The sequence below is a fragment of the Hypomesus transpacificus genome, chromosome 23 (genome assembly GCF_021917145.1).
Source record: "Hypomesus transpacificus isolate Combined female chromosome 23, fHypTra1, whole genome shotgun sequence".
NCBI classification, from domain to species: Eukaryota; Metazoa; Chordata; class Actinopteri; order Osmeriformes; family Osmeridae; genus Hypomesus; species Hypomesus transpacificus.
Genome location: NC_061082.1, coordinates 2,171,731 through 2,189,068, shown reverse-complemented (window position 1 = coordinate 2,189,068; position 17,338 = coordinate 2,171,731). Strand labels below are relative to the sequence as shown.

The 17,338-nt window shown below is 49.5% G+C and overlaps 1 protein-coding gene across 2 annotated transcripts in view; it reads left to right on the top strand.

Moving 5' to 3' along the window:
* tmeff2a (transmembrane protein with EGF-like and two follistatin-like domains 2a) overlaps positions 1-12,802 on the top strand; it is a 44,869-nt gene extending 32,067 nt beyond the window's left edge. For both annotated transcript variants that reach the window (XM_047046666.1, XM_047046667.1), the window contains exons 5-10: positions 3,156-3,252; positions 6,770-6,918; positions 7,716-7,775; positions 8,578-8,701; positions 10,442-10,600; positions 11,678-12,802. In XM_047046666.1, coding sequence (XP_046902622.1) covers positions 3,156-3,252; positions 6,770-6,918; positions 7,716-7,775; positions 8,578-8,701; positions 10,442-10,600; positions 11,678-11,774 — 686 coding nt within the window. In that variant the 3' untranslated portion in view covers positions 11,775-12,802. The remainder of the gene's footprint in view (positions 1-3,155; positions 3,253-6,769; positions 6,919-7,715; positions 7,776-8,577; positions 8,702-10,441; positions 10,601-11,677) is intronic.
* Positions 12,803-17,338: the final 4,536 nt, after the last annotated feature.

Genomic DNA, 17,338 nt, shown 5'->3' with positions numbered 1-17,338 from the left:
TGGTGTATAACCTAACTGTGTGTGGGGATCAGACCTGAGACAGTCTCTGTGCAGGGATCAGACCTGAGACAGTCTCTGTAGGGGATCAGACCTGAGGCAGTCTCTGTGCAGGGATCAGACCTGAGACAGTCTCTGTAGGGGATCAGACCTGAGACAGTCTCTGTGCAAGGATCAGACCTGAGACAGTCTCTGTAGGGGATCATATCTGAGACAGTCTCTATAGGGGATCTGACCTGAGACAGTCTCTGTAGGGGATCAGATCTGAGACAGTCTCTGTGGGGGATCAGACCTGAGACAGTCTCTGTGTGGGGATCAGACCTGAGACAGTCTCTGTGTGGGGATCAGACCTGAGACAGTCTCTCTAGGGGATCAGACCTAAGACAGACTCTGTGTGGGGATCAGACCCGAGACAGTCTCTGTAGGGGATCATATCTGAGACAGTCTCTGTAGGGGATCAGACCTGAGACAGTCTCTGTAGGGGATCAGACCTGAGACAGTCTCTGTAGGGGATCGGACCTGAGAGTCTCTGTAGGGGATCAGACCTGAGAGTCTATGTAGGGGATCAGACCTGAGACAGTCTCTGTGCAAGGATCAGACCTGAGACAGTCTCTATAGGGGATCAGATCTGAGACAGTCTCTGTGCAGGGATCAGACCTGAGACAGTCTCTATAGGGGATCAGATCTGAGACAGTCTCTGTAGGGGATCAGATCAGAGACAGTCTCTGTAGGGGATCAGACCTGAGACAGTCCCTGTAGGGGATCAGACCTGAGACGGTCTCTGTAGGGGATCAGACCTGAGACAGTCTCTGTGCAGGGATCAGACCTGAGACAGTCTCTGTAGGGGATCAGATCTAAGCACTGCAAGCCCTGTGCTGCTCTGTAATTGGCCTGCTTTGCCCAGTTGACAACTGGGTATGTCAGTTCTATGTGCTCTGTATATGAGCTAGGAGGCAGGAGCTATATCATGCTTGAATGCCCTGCGAGTACGTGTGTTGGGTCTGTACGTGTGTGTGTGTGTGTCTGCTCCTAGAGTGTGTGTGTGTGTGTGTGTCTGCTCCTAGAGTGTGTGTGAAGGCAAGAGCCCGCCCACCTGAGAGAGGGTGTGAAGCGGACCATTTGACAGAGTACAGAGGCTGGGGAGCAGTTGAGGTTCTCTCTGAAAGCTGCAAAAGTTTCTCAGAACAGGAAACGGTTGACAGTTGGAAATGAGAGAAATTACATTTGTGTCAGCAGTCTTTGAGGTGAATTTGCTAATTCAATCAGTAGCAGTGCCATTGTTGACAATCACATCAACCCAAACCTGGGATATAAAAAGAAACAACATAATTGAACTGTCAACTAGTCTATGGATCTCTCATTTGAACTCTCCATTCTTCACGCTGCTTCTCATTATTTCCTTGTAGTTTCAAAGGAGAATTACTTGATTTTGGGAGTCTGCTATTATGCTTTTATTATTTATGTACATAGATGCTTTGCATATTTGGACTCAGTTGAAAAGCTGTGCTTGAGTGGAAATCGGAAAACTCAGTGGCTCTAGATTGGAAAACTAGATTATAGAGTTCTGAATAGAGGTTTACCAGTGTATTCAGTGGTAGAAACATTCATTGTTTGCCATTGATTGAGCCTGGAAAGATAGTCTGCTAAATGTTATTCTGTATTTTGTAATAGGTTGGAAGGGGATGTATTAACTCATGTAATGAGTTATCCTATACTACAGCCCCAGAAACAAGAATGTAAACCAGACCAAACAAAACCACAACAAACATCGGCAAACAGCAGCAGGCAGAACGAGGTCCACATGGCAGAGCTCCAGAGAGAACAGCAGCACCGTGAGCACGCCACCAGGAGGAAGACTAATGACCCTCACAGTCATGTCAGGAAGAACAGGCTCAAGCAGGCACTAACCCAGGACAGAAGCAGGGTCCCGTCTCTCCACATGGGGTTTCATATTCATCCTCCAAATCCCAGGAGATCCTGACAGCAGGAGGCGGGGTGGGGGCTGGAGCATGGGGGAGCTCAGCTCCACGCCTGGCTGGGGATGAGAAAGGATGTGACACGGGGAGACATACCTCTTCCTGTTCCTTCATCTGTTCTCATGGGCCCCAGCTTTAAAAATAGTCCCCTGTAACAGAGGAGGTTTGGGGGGTAGAGAGGGCGAAGGATTCTCAGAGGGAAGGAAAGCAATTTGAGATTGGACAGATGGTTTGTCCCCCGCCCCTAGTGAGACGGGAGACGTGCTGGCCAGGCCTGAGCCACAGAAGATCACCACCACCCGGCACACTGGGATGTGGAACACTGCCACCCGGCACACTGGGATGTGGAACACTGCCACCAGGACACACTGGGATGTGGAACACTGCCACCAGGACACACTGGGATGTGGAACACTGCCACCAGGACACACTGGGATGTGGAACACTGCCACCAGGACACACTGGGATGTGGAACACTGCCACCAGGACACACTGGGATGTGGAACACTGCCACCAGGACACACTGGGATGTGGAACACTGCCACCAGGACACACTGGGATGTGGAACACTGCCACCAGGACACACTGGGATGTGGAACACTGCCACCAGGACACACTGGGATGTGGAACACTGCCACAGAAAAAAAAATAATGATGAAAGAAAGGAAGGATAAGCGGGAGATGTCATACGGGCACACACAGAGAGAGAGAGAGGGAGAGGGAGAGGGAGAGGGCAGTGGCAGATCTAAGGCAGCTGCCACCCCAATAAAAAATGCTGCCACCCCATTGCCACCCCGAATGAACATCTCTAGATCCGCCCCTGAGGGAGGGAGAGGAACAAGTGAGGGGACTGGAGGAAGGCAGGAGAGGAGGGGAGATGGTTGTGTCGTGGCTTAGTGTGACGTTCCAGGGCACACAGGTGTACATTTGTCACGGTCGTTGCAGCCATGATTTGATGTTGCAAGATGGAATGTATAAATGTATAGGAGAGACTGTGAGTGAATGTATAAGAGAGAGAGTGACTGAATATATAGGAGAGAATGTATGATTTGCAAACATGTTGGTCTACAGAAATCCAAAGTCATCGTCTTTGAATACAGAGGTGACCCATCTTTATCCCTCTCCCCCTCTCCCCCCCCCCCTCCCCCCTCCCCCCCCCCCTCCCCCCTCCCCCCCCCCCAGGAGCAGAGGGCTCGGCGGAGGCAGGACAGAAGGAAACCTCCACCTGTGACATTTGCCAGTTTGGGGCTGAGTGTGACGTGGATGCAGAGGATGTCTGGTGAGTCAGCCTCACAGCCTCACAGCCTCACAGCCTCACAGCCTCAGAGCCTCACAGCCTCACAGCCTCACAGCCTCAGAGCCAAGATGGCAGTCAGACTCACACACACACAGTCAGTCAGACAGACAGACATGCAAACCGATAATTGGATAGGTACTTTATTTATACAACAACTGATGGGTTGGGTCATTAGAAGACCGTGGTCAGTTTTTCTACTGAGCTTGTACAACCAAGGATGTGATTCATAGAAAGTTGGAATACACTCTACAGTATATCATATTCTGACTGCGCTCATTTCCTGTCATGCACGTAGCTAACCCACTCTGTTATTGATCAATGATTGTAAAAAGACACATTGATGCTCAACCCTAACGGCGACTGCATCATTAGGCCTTTCTTGTAAACCCTTACTCATTTGGACACTAAAGCCCAGATTTCACCTTAGAAACCTCCAGACCAACCTATACTGTCTGTTAACCAAGCTGGCTGCCCCAAAAGACCCACCACCACCACCACACACACACACATTTAAAGGACAGTGTTTTACCAGCTCTAAAACATTTTGATACGTTGTTATAGAGTGAACAGGAATGTGTGTGAGGGCTCAGTGTGCCCCCCTGCAGACCTCAGGGACTCATCTTCAGGGGTAGTAAGATGTAGAGGACTCACCTTCAGGGACAGTAGGATGGAGAGGACTCACCTTCAGGGACAGGAGGATGTAGAGGACTCACCTTCAGGGACAGTAGGATGGAGAGGACTCACCTTCAGGGACAGGAGGATGGAGAGGACTCATCTTCAGGGACAGTAGGATGGAGAGGACTCACCTTCAGGGACAGTAGGATGGAGAGGACTCACCTTCAGGGACAGTAGGATGGAGAGGACTCACCTTCAGGGACAGGAGGATGGAGAGGACTCATCTTCAGGGACAGTAGGATGGAGAGGACTCACCTTCAGGGACCGGAGGATGGAGAGGATTCACCTTCAGGGGTAGTAGGGTGGAGTGGATTCACCTTCAGGGGCAGTAGGGTGGAGAGCCACAAAGCACTGGAGGGAGGGGGAAAGAGCTCTTTATCTGGCTTAAATGGGCTCACACACCTCTCCTCTTTCACAGACAACCGTCTCCTGCCAATTGGCCTGGGTGTGTGTGTGCACATCTTTGTGTATGTATGTGTGTATGTGCCACGTCAAAAATAGAGTCCTGCTTCAATGCCCAAAACGCTTCACTGCTTCAGCTTTCACAACTCTCTTTCTTTATCTCCTTCCTTCACTCCCTCCCTCTCTTTGTCTTTCTCCCTTCCTCTCTCTCCCTCTTCCTCTCTTTGTCCCTCTCTCCCTCTGTGTCCTTCACTGTCTCTGTCTCTCTCCTTCCCTTTCTCTCCCTCTGTGTCCCTCTCTCCCTCTGTCTCTCTCCCTCTGTTTCTCTCCCTCTCTCTCCCTCTGTCTCCCTCTGTCTCTCTCCCTCTGTCTCTCTCCCTCTGTCTCTCTCCCTCTCTCGCTCTCTCTCTCTCTCTCTCTCCCTTTCTCTCTGTCCCTCTCTCTCTGTCTCTCCCTCTGTCTCTCCCTCTGTCTCTCTCCCTCTGTTTCTCTCCCTCTCTCTCCCTCTGTCTCCCTCTCTCTCTCTCCCTCTGTCTCTCTCCCTCTCTCGCTCTCTCTCTCTCTCTCTCTCTCTCCCTTTCTCTCTGTCCCTCTCTCTCTGTCTCTCCCTCTGTCTCTCCCTCTGTCTCTCTCCCTCTGTCTCCCTCTCTCTCGCTGTCTCTCCCTCTCTTTCTCTGTCTCTCCCTCTGTCTCTCCCTCTCTTTCTCTGTCTATGTCTCTCTGTTTCTCTGTGCTTGGAGGGATAGTCTGAAATATGAGGCTGGGGATTATGAAAATCAATGTTCTATTCAGCAGCAATAATGGTTATAGCTGTGGCTTTGTACACAATGTGATTGAGGCTAGGAAAATAGTCTAGTCTGTGTGTGTGTGTGTGTGTGTGTGTGTGTGTGTGTGTGTGTGTGTGTGTGTGTGTGTGTGTGTGTGTGTGTGTGAGAGAGAGAGAGATTCTGCATGGTAAAGCATGTGTTGTGTTGTCTTCCAGGCAAGCTTGTGTCTTTATTCTGGGTGTAGTGTGTGTGAGGCTGGAAGTGGCAGCAAGAAACAGGCAAACAGGAAGTCTCCTGGCAGTCTTGGGGTTTGGAAAAGAGACAAACCACACACCAGATCAATAAGACTTCCTGCTTAGAAGTGTTTCTCACACGCAGGCACACGGGCTGTTAAAACGAATCAAACTGGCTCTGTTAGAACGAATCAAACTGGCTATGTTAGAACGAATCAAACTGGCTCTGTTAGAACGAATCAAACTGGCTCTGTTAGAATTAATCAAACTAGCTATGTTAGAACAATTCATACTGACTCTGTTAGAACGAATCAAACTGGCTCTGTTAGAGCGAATCAAATTGGCTCTGTTAGAACGAATCAAACTGTCTCTGTTAGAACGATTCATACTGACTCTGTTAGAACAAATCAAGCTGGCTCTGTTAGAATGATTCATACTGACTCTGTTAGAGTAAATCTTTCCTCCTGGCTGGCCAACACCCCGCATGGCCTCTGGCTCCTCCCACTCCTGCCTGAACACCCTCTGGCTCCTCCCACTCCTGCCTGAACACCCTCTGGCTCCTCCCACTCCTGCCTGAACACCCTCTGGCTCCTCCCACTCCTGCCTGAACACCCTCTGGCTCCTCCCACTCCTGCCTGAACACCCTCTGGCTGAGGAAGTGTTTGTCCACAGACAAACCAAGTTGCAAACTATGTCTGTGAGCGTGTGTGTGTGTGTGTGTGTGTGTGTGTGTGTGTGTAGGTGTGTGTGTGTGTGTGTGTGTGTGTGTGTGTGACCCTACACACATTCAGAGGACTTCCACTTCTCAGCCTTAATGTGTGTGTGTGTGTGTATGTGAGGGGGAGGGGATGGGTGAGTGTGTGTGGTGTGTATGTTCTCATGACCTTATGCATTTGTTTATTCCACATATGTCTTAAGATAAGCCATGGATGTGTGTGTGTTTGTAGTATTCAGAACAGTCTAGAAGCACATAAGCAGGTCAGTGTATTGTGTTGTCTCAGGCTCAGATCCAGGGAGGATGAAAACACAGCAGAGAATAATGACACATTTCTAATGAGGGTCTGTTGTTATGTCAGAGACTTGTGGTGTTTCCCCTCGTGTCCCCTCACCTGTCCCCAGACCTCACCTGTCCCCAGAACTCACCTGTCCCCAGACCGCACCTGTCCCCAGACCTCACCTGTCCCCAGACCTCACCTGTCCCCAGACCGCACCTGTCCCCAGACCTCACCTGTCCCCAGAACTCACCTGTCCCCAGACCGCACCTGTCCCCAGACCTCACCTGTCCCCAGACCGCACCTGTCCCCAGACCGCACCTGTCCCCAGACCTCACCTGTCCCCAGACCGCACCTGTCCCCAGACCGCACCTGTCCCCAGACCTCACCTGTCCCCAGACCTCACATGTCCTCCTCCTGTGTTCTCCAGGTGTGTGTGTAACATCGACTGCTCCCACATCAGCTTCAACCCGGTGTGTGCTTCTGACGGCCGCTCCTATGACAACCCATGCCAGGTGAAGGAGGCGTCGTGTCAGAAGCAGGAGAGGATTGAGGTCCGGCACCTGGGACACTGCCAAGGTCAGAGGTCACACACCCCAGGCTCCTGGGAAGCTGGCTGGATTCTTCCCCATCTTATCACCCCACCATACAACCATTTCTCTTGTGACAATAAGAGCAGCCTCTAAACTACGGCAGTTCGATGAATTTAAAAGTCAGAACCTTTTACTTCAAAACAACCAGCTTTTTCCAATCAATTTGATTCAATAGACTTGAGTTTTGAGAGCAATAATCTCTCGCTGCAACCTTTGACAAACTCATTCATTGATTGTCTGGAACACTATGCAAAGATAATGCTTGAAACGGTGTTGCATCCAATTGACTGTAATCGTGGCTGTGCTACAATATGGCACGGACATGATCTCATTCTAATTCCCTTTTCTAGGTTAGCTCCTTTTGCTTTAGGTGGCATATTCAGTTGCTCCAGAAATCCAGTTATTTCCAATGATCCCTAGTGTTTTCCATCCTTAGATTTAGTCCTAATGTGATCATCTCCCCAGGAGATGTGGACAGTGTAGTCGTTTAGATGTGGACAGTGTAGTCGTTTAGATGTGGACAGTGTAGTCGTTTAGATGTGGACAGTGTAGTCGTTTAGATGTGGACAGTGTAGTCGTTTAGATGTGGACAGTGTAGTCGTTTAGATGTGGACAGTGTAGTCGTTTAGATGTGGACAGTGTAGTCGTTTAGATGTGGACAGTGTAGTCGTTTAGATGTGGACAGTGTAGCCGTTTAGATGTGGACAGTGTAGTCGTTTAGATCAGACCAGCTTGTTGAGCGTGATGTCAGTCCTGAGTGACTCCACCATCCTTCCTGTACAGGTGACATCATGACTGGGACCAAAGCTGGAGATGGACACTATGCCAGGACCGATTATACAGGTAGGGTGTGTGTGTGTGCAAGTGCGTATATCGGTGTGTGAGTGTGTGTGAGTGTAGGTAGGTGTGTGTGTAGGTGTGTAGTGTGAATATGTGTGTGTAGGTGAGTGTGTGTGTGTGTGTAGGTGAGTGTGTGTGTGTGTGTAGGTGAGTGTGTAGGTGAGTGTGTGTAGGTGTAGTGGTAACCAGGGAGCTCACTCGTATGACTGAGGAAAGATGGCCCAACCAGGGCCAGTGTAACCAGGTGGGACTTCCTGCTGGAGGGGAAGGTCTGCTGGCAGCCCCCGGGGGCTGCTGGGGGGTCTGGGCCAGTCTAAAGAGGAAACCAGGTGAATCACCTGTCGGCTGGAGCTCCGGCTGTGGTTGCTCTCTCCCCTGCCTCCCTGTACTGGTCAGCTGACATGCTGCGGCTCCCCTGGTAGGCTGACAAGCTGCAGCTGTGGTCCTCGTAAGCAGCTGGGGGGCAGGACCCTGTGGTACTCCCCCTGGATCGCATGACCCTGTGGTACTCCCCCTGGATCACATGACCCTGTGGTACTCCCCCTGGATCACATGACCCTGTGGTACTCCCCCTGGATCGCATGACCCTGTGGTACTCCCCCTGGATCACATGACCCTGTGGTACTCCCCCTGGATCACATGACCCCGAGCTCCAGGGTTGCCACAGTGTGCATGTGTCTGTAACTCACATGTTTTACAACTATGTTGTAATGGGATCCATTCTTCCTCTGAATCAACTAACCTCTCTGTTTTGTTTTTGTGTATTCCTGTGTGTGCGTGTGTGTGTGTGTGTGTGTGTGTGTAGAGACCAAGCCAGACATCAGAGATGAGCTGGTCAGAGGCTTGTACATCCCCTGTCCAGAGCTCTATAAGAACTACTGTGTCCACGGAGAGTGTGAATACCCCAGCATGTCACAGCCCTCCTGCAGGTACACCCACACACACACCTATACCCCCACACCCAGGTACAGTCAGGGGCTGTAAACCCTCTCTAACCTGCTCCTTCATCCTCGGTGTCCCCGGGGCTGAGGAACCTGTCCTCTAGACAACCCCATTAACCTGCCGAGCAGCAAGCTGGAGACACAGGGCTGGACACCTCCTCTCTCCTCCCTCCTCTCCTTTCCTCCCTCCCCCCCCGGCCTGCAGGTCTGCCATACTGAGCAGAGGAACCCCATGTGGTGCTGAATGGCTCCAGCGCCCTCTGGTGGTGGATGGGGGTGGTGGTGGGTGGTTTGGTGGTGGTTGAAGGAGCCAGGTGGTGGGTCTGGTTTGGGTTCAGGTGATACTTGGGAGCAGCACAGTGTGTGCATGGAACCCAGAAACAGTTGATGAGGCCTGGTATTCAGATGTACTAGCTCCCCTCTGCCTGCTAGCAGTGTGTGTGTGCATGTGTGTGTGTAAGAGTTTCTAGTTCCATGTTCAAGATGGTTTTCCATGTGTAATAAGTACAGGCACTCTTCTGTGGTCCGGCGCTGCGTGGTGTTCCCTTGCTGCCCATCGAAACCCCCAACAAACACTGGAACACCTAACCCTAACCCTAACCTATATGAGCTCCTGTACTTAGTGTGTGTGTGTGTGCTCCGGTACCGAACAGGAATCTGCAGGTGTTAGTGGGTAACGACCTCCCCAGAGAAAGAGGGAGAGGGGAGAAGGAGAGACTGATTCAAATGGAACTATTTTAGCTCAAGTACCAAGAGACCCATGCCCCTGCATTACTCTCCCTCTCCTCCCTCCACCACATCAGCCCTCCCTCCCCCTCTCCCTCCTATCTAGGTGCTTTCAAAGGCAAGCTAATTAATTCCTAAAGCATAACCACCTGTGCTGTGCTAGCTTAACAAGATTGGCCTTTTGGCTGTACACACTGCAATGATGAATGTGATAACAATGATGAATGTGATAACCATGATGAATGCGATAACCATGAAGAAGATGATAACCATGATGAAGGGGGTAACCATGAAGAAGATGATAACCCTGAATGAATGCGATAACCATGATGAATGTGATAACCATGATGAAGGGGGTAACCATGATGAAGATGATAACCATGATGAATGTGATAACCATGATGAAGGTGGTAACCATGATGAAGATGATAACCATGATGAATGTGATAACCATGATGAAGGTGGTAACCATGATGAAGATGATAACCATGATGAATGTGATAACCATGATGAAGGTGGTAACCATGATGAAGGTGGTAACCATGATGAAGGGGATTACTGGGGATGCACCAAAATTCTGTCTGCTGAAAACCTTCAGCCAAAAATTGCATTTCCGGTTTTTGGCTGAAAGACAGAAAAGGTTGAATACGTCCCGAGTGCTCCGATTTGAGTCTCGTTCGATCGAGCCGTTATCACGCCACTACCCAGCTGAGGGGATCATGTCAGCGGTGTGGAAATACTTCAGTTTTAGATAAGGACATCAAATTTGCAATCTGTAGTTTTTGTTCTAGTCATTTCAAGAGGGGGGTTGTCGCCAAAATTTAAATAAATTGAAAAGTCTCATTAATACAGTTAGACAAAAAGTTTACAAAAAATTGGTGCATCATTAGTGATAACCATGATGAATACAATGATGAAGTCAATGATGGTGACATATATCACTGACACCAGTGTGACGCATGACATGTCTGTGCCTTTGTGTGTGTGTGTGTGTGCGTGTAGCTGTCACTCAGGGTTCAGTGGGCCTCAGTGTGACACTAAGGACTACAACGTGTTGTACGTGGTTCCTGGTTCAGGGAAACTGCGATACGTCCTCATCGCCTCCATCATCGGAGCTCTGCAGGTGGCCATCATCTGTGTGGTGGTGCTCTGCATCACCCGGTGGGTCTCTCACACACACACACACACACACACACACACTGACACATCTGCACACATGAAAACACACATACATTGAACACACATGAACGCACTGAATGCCAGGATACACACCCTCACACACACACACACTACACACTCTCACACACATACACACATGCATTGCCTGCAGCCACTACACCCCCGTCTGACCTATGCAAAACATGACATTTAATAAAGTTTTTAAAGACCCATCACCAAGATAGCACTCTCCTGAGAGGAGGGAGGGTGGGTGGGTGGGTGGGTGGGTGGGTGGAGGAGATGAGGAGATGAGGAGAGGAGGGAGATGAGGAGAGGAGGGAGGGAGAGTGGAGGAGAGGAGTTGAGGAGGGAGGGAGAGAGAAGCTGCAGCTGTGAAGCCCAGCTCCAGACAGCAGTGTTAGAAGGTTACATATCCTGATGAAGCCAACGTCTCATTTATCCTCTAATAATCCTGATGTTCTATGTAGGTTAATCACGTTACCAGTGTCAAGTGTGCAAGTGTCCCACTTCTGTAAGATGTAGCAGACTACTCTACTTTCTCATGGATCCAACCTGCTGTAATTTACACATCTTCTAAAGATGATGTCCATGTTGCTTGCTAGCATGTATGTGTTTGGGGAGGTGGCACTAGACTAAAGGCAGTAGAGAATACTCTCTTTCTAGAATGTTTGGTTCATTGAGGATGTTACCTGTGGTGAGTGAGTCTGTAACAGACGTCATGCCCTCCTGCCTGACCAGCATCAGACACACATTCACACTGTCAGCAAGTGTTACTGCAGCATGTGTATGCTTAGCAACCAACAGTTACTTTTAATGAATAATTTATTTATGTCCTTTTCAGCAACACTGCTGCTTTTTCCACCAGGTGGCAGCAAAGACCACTTTAAAGTTCCTTTTGAAGCCACTGCAACATTTGTAATGACACATATTGACAATATAATATATATGGTTTCCAGACATAAAGGTCATTTTGGAACCTTGGAACGAAACTAATCATTTAACAGCACATTCCTCCTCTCCTCCTCCCTCCCTTATTACCGTGGTTTCCTGTCTGGGCAGGAAGTGCCCAAGGAGCAACAGGATAAACCGTCAGAAGCAGAACGCCACACACTACAGTTCAGAGAACACCATGCGAGCATCCACACGTCTCATCTGAGGTCAGGAGGGAGGGGCACCCGACGCCCTCTCACCCCGCCCCCTGCCCCGCCCCCTGCCCCGCCCTGCCCCCTGCCCTGCCTTGTAGTCTCCCGTAGCCCCAGAACTCAGCCTCAACTCTCCCCTCCTGGGAACACAAGCCCAACCTGAACCTCCTGGGAACACAAGCCCAACTCTCCCCTCTTAGGAACACAAGCCCAACTCTCCCCACTTAGGAACACAAGCCCAACTCTCCCCTCTTAGGAACACAAGCCCAACTCTCCCCTCTTAGGAACACAAGCCCAACTCTCCCCTCTTAGGAACACAAGCCCAACTCTCCCCTCTTAGGAACACAAGCCCAACTCTCCCCTCTTAGGAACACAAGCCCAACTCTCCCCACTTAGGAACACAAGCCCAACTCTCCCCACTTAGGAACACAAGCCCAACTCTCCCCTCTTAGGAACACAAGCCCAACTCTCCCCTCTTAGGAACACAAGCCCAACTCTCCCCTCTTAGGAACACAAGCCCAACCTGAACCTGAACTCTGGGTGGGGGAGGGGGGGGGGTGCCTCCCCTCCCCTCCCCAGATGCCGCCTCCACCCCAGGACTGGTGGAGGGTGTGGTCGCACAAGGATGACTTGCTCATCACCACCCTCCCTATCTACCCCGCCTCCAACCCTCACACCCTCCCCCCAGGAGAGGGTGAGGTAAAGGAAGGGGGTGAGGGTTAACTGGTGCTCTGGAGGTACGGAGTGGGGTTGTGTGAAGGAGGGGGTGGAGGGAGATATAGATGGGCGTAGCTGTCTGGTTGTTAGTGTGAGTGTTTGGGGGGGTGGGGGGAATAGTGTTGTTTATTTGTAGAGGGACAGCAGAGTGGGGTTAGTGGGAGGGGGGGTGTACACATGATGCCTTGCACCTGTGGTAGAGAACACAAGGACATGCTCTCACAACTGTATCTTATGACCATGTATTACCGGGGTCCATTTCCAGTAGTTACTATTACATTGTCTTGATGGGGTCTTTTTCTGTAAATGTAAATAAATAATTTATATCACAAAACGAGTTCATCATTTTTTGATACAGTTAAAATCACAGACAAAGTGAAGACCCTCTCTCACACTTAGCTAGTTCTCTGATCTGCATCCTGTAGGAGTTTGACACCATATCCTAAACTAGGAAGGCTGTGTTGCCAAAACCTGAACATAAATGACTGTACAATTTTTGTAGACGCTTTCAGGTAAGTTCAAAATTGAATTGTTTGCATATGATTTGAAACATGACTCCTTCATCACTCTGTATGACCTGTATTCTTCATGTCGACTGTACTGTGTACACACACACCTGGGCATCTACACACACACCTGGGCATCTACACACACACCTGGGCATCTACACACACAGTGTTACAGGTTGATCAGTTGTGCAGCGTGTCCACTGGGGGGTGCTGGTGCTGTCCTCCATGGAACCCCATCAACTTAAGAAAAAGGTCAACATGGACTGTTTCCTGATAGCTATGTCAGTATGCTAAGTCTGAACTAAAGTGGAATGTGTTTGTCATGTCAAGTACCAAGGGGAAGTGACAGCTTCTGTGACATCACTAACTGGTCCTTTAAATGATGTTACGCATGGAACTCCCCAAAGCGAAAATTATTTTTGTACAGAAAACTCATCAGAGCTTCTGGATCTCCCAGACCACACAACCCAACCACATTCCTTGGAGAGGGGGGAGATCACTGTTGGATGGGCGGGGCTTCTCCTAGTTTAACCGGAAGGCCAGTGCTCACACTGGCTGTCTTCTTGTTCTCCAGCTGGAGGGGGCTCAGGAAGCTGTCTGCATGTCTGCCCTCTGACACACCCTGAGAATGTTATCTTTATCCCCCTCACAGTTCTCTTCCCACTCGGTCTCTCCTCCCTCCTCCCTCTTCGGGAGAAGGAGCAGACAGATGGTAAATGGGAACAAAAGTGATGTGATCTGATGAGAGCTGGTGGTGTCTCTCATGGCGCTGTGTTCCTCGTCCAGTCGTGTTCTGCATCAGCACTGTCGTCCCTTCCTAGTTTGGTGACCAGACAGCAGAGGGCTTTGGCAGGTGACAGGGAGGAGAGAGATGACACATGCATGGATGGAACTACCATCACACACTGATGTGTGAACACTATGAAAACACGAATTATTTCACTACAATCTACATCTTCTCAGATCACACGTGAGGGAGTCTGGGTTGTGTCTTGAACCCAAGATGAGCTCAGAGGCCCAGAGGGGGGGGTTTGCCCCTGTCTAGACTGAGATGCACACACACACACATATCCTCTCATTCACACACACACATATGGAAACATGCACACACACTCACATATCCTCTCATTCACACACACACTCACATATCCTCTCATTCACACACACACATATGGAAACATACACATACATACTACCCTTACTGTCGCCAAAATGTGTCTGTGTGACCAGGTCACTAGGAGTGACCAGTGTGACCAGGTCACTAGGAGTGACCAGTGTGACCAGGTCACTAGGAGTGACCCGTGTGACCAGGTCACTAGGAGCCACAGCCATCTGTTGTGGTTCCAGCAGGTCATTTCCTCCCCAGTGGGACCCTCCAGCAGCCTGCGGACAGACTATCAAACACATCCCAGCATGTCCTTGTGCCATCATAGCCTGGATCACCTTTGAATCTGGGTTTTAGGGGTGATGACTGCAGTTGTACAACAGAACAGAAAAGCCACCAGAGGTGGTCAGGTGGTCAAACATAATAAGGGTTGTTATCAGCATCTATGTGGAGAAGTCAAGCTCCACAGACCCAGTCAGCAGTCCTCTGTCGAGGGTTCAGAAGGAGGAGAGAGAGATGGAGGAGACTGGAAGGGAGGAATGAGAAAAGAGAGAGATGGAGGACTGGAAGGGAGGAATGAGAGAGGAGAGGAGAGAGAGATGGAGGATGGAAGGGAGGAATGAGAGAGGAGGGGAGAGATGGAGGACTGGAAGGGAGGAATGAGAGAGGAGAGAGAGATGGAGGACCGGAAGGGAGGAATGAGAGAGGAGAGAGAGATGGAGGACTGGAAGGGAGGAAGGAGAGAGGAGAGAGAGGCTAGACTGCACTGTGCTGTAGACAGTCCCAACATGGTTCCTGAATCTTAATGAGGTGTGTGGTTTGATGGGGTTATTTATTACACGTCCATAGATTAACTGCATTGTTCATAGGCAGTGGCCAGCTTCACCCTGAATCAACAAAACACCTTTCAACAACTATCTGGAGCTCCTATTGATTTTCTGTATCCAACACAAGGAAGATGGGAAGGATTGTGTTCACACAATGGACCGTACACAATGTAAATGGATCAATTGTAAAGAATTTGTAGGAAAGTTGACAATTAAAGTTAATGGTTGAAAAGTTCAAACTAAAGGTAAATTCACAGGAACTTTGTTTTAGAACTTTCCAAAGACATTACCTGTTGAATGAGCCCTTTCTTGCCATTGACTTTAAAAGTTCTTTTTTATATTGACAAATAAAAAACCTGCTCATTTACCAACTTGCAAAATCTAACCACAGTAAGAGCTGCCAGCCAATGGGCATCTGTTTCAGGCAGGCCTCGCCCAGGTAGACAGGAACTGACACGCTAATCACTGCAGCCTGTTTCAGCATGTTTGTTTACGACACTGGAACTGAAAGCTACTATTGCTACTGAGATAGGTAGTGAACTGGCTTCAAAGGTACAACATAGTTCCAGAGAATTCCACCAACCAGAAATAGGTAGCCTGAAGTTGATTTAAACTTTCATTGAAATGTAACTCTGTCGTGCCTGTAGCCTTGTCTTGGGAACTGTTTCCGAGTTGGTCATACAGGAAGATAAATCCTGCCTCATTACAGCAGCTGTGAAGTGTGGCTGAGGACACTGAATGTAGTTACACTCCTTGGTCAGCAGGTGGTGCTCACACTGTCTCAAGTTCCCATCACAAAACACACTTCACAACCCACTGAAGTGACTGGGAGCTTCATGTGACTACTGGAGTCTTTCTGTGAGGAGTGTTTTAAAGCTAGTGTTTTGGTGGGGTGAGGGTATTTTGAAGAGAGTGTTTTGGTGGGGTGAGGGTATTTTGAAGAGAGTGTTTTGGTGGGGTGAGGGTATTTTGAAGAGAGTGTTTCGGTGGGGTGAGGGGGTTTTGAAGAGAGTGTTTCGGTGGGGTGAGGGGGTTTTGAAGAGAGTGTTTCGGTGGGGTGAGGGGGTTTTGAAGAGAGTGTTTCGGTGGGGTGAGGGGGTTTTGAAGAGAGTGTTTCGGTGGGGTGAGGGGGTTTTGAAGAGAGTGTTTCGGTGGGGTGAGGGGGTTTTGAAGAGAGTGTTTCGGTGGGGTGAGGGGGTTTTGAAGAGAGTGTTTCGGTGGGGTGAGGGGGTTTTGAAGAGAGTGTTTTGGTGGGGTGAGGGGGTTTTGAAGAGAGTGTTTCGGTGGGGTGAGGGGGTTTTGAAGAGAGTGTTTCGGTGGGGTGAGGGGGTTTTGAAGAGAGTGTTTCGGTGGGGTGAGGGGGTTTTGAAGAGAGTGTTTCGGTGGGGTGAGGGGGTTTTGAAGAGAGTGTTTTGGTGGGGTGAAGGGGTTTTGAAGAGAGTGTTTCGGTGGGGTGAGGGGGTTTTGAAGAGAGTGTTTCGGTGGGGTGAGGGGGTTTTGAAGAGAGTGAGGGGCATTTGCTCAGCAGAGGAAACCCTGCCTTAACAAAGCAAGAAAAACAGAAGGCTTTAACACAACAGACACAGGACATCTGACCAGCACAGGGCTCAGAGGGGCTGGTGGCTCCGAGAGGAAGATCAACTGGGGGGAGAGACAGGGAAAGGGAAGGATGGAAGGAGACATTTAAAAAGGGAAAGGGGGACATCAGGAAGTACGACAGGATGGGAGTGGCACTCCACAGGAAGTTGAAAAGTCAAAGGTGAAATAGGAACAGAGCTAAAGCTGTGGTGTAACCTGGGGGATCTAACAGAGCTGCTCCAGACCCAGGTAGAGAGTACTCCTCCAGACTACCTCATGGATGAACTCACATGACAAGGTTTTTAAACTTGATAAAAACACAGATGTACTAATAGGATTAGACTAATAGATTCAGCACAGAGACAGATCTAAAGAGGAAGTACCTGAATGTTTAAAGAGAATCTGATGAGCAACGAGTTACACAATGTCTCTCTGTGTGGTGTGTGTGTGTATGTGTGTGTGGTGTGAGCGACACAGAAAGAACAAGAGGATGTGTGTACTATTGTGTATATGCATACATCATGTGTGTGTGTGTGTATGGATCCTGGAATGATGCCAAATCACGGATGAGCTCATTGTTCACACATGGATTTCCACATTTCCATGTCATAGTTCCCTCAACAGAGCACTAAGCACAACACAAGGAGACCTATACGGGGGGGGACACACACACACACACATCCACTTACACACACACACATACATACACACACACATGCACACACACACACAAGCACGTGCACAAAAACGCGCACACACACACAGAAAACCACAGTCACCTTTTCATGTTCACATTGACATGAAACAGAGCTAACACACAGGTGTCCTCAAGCCATACAGCT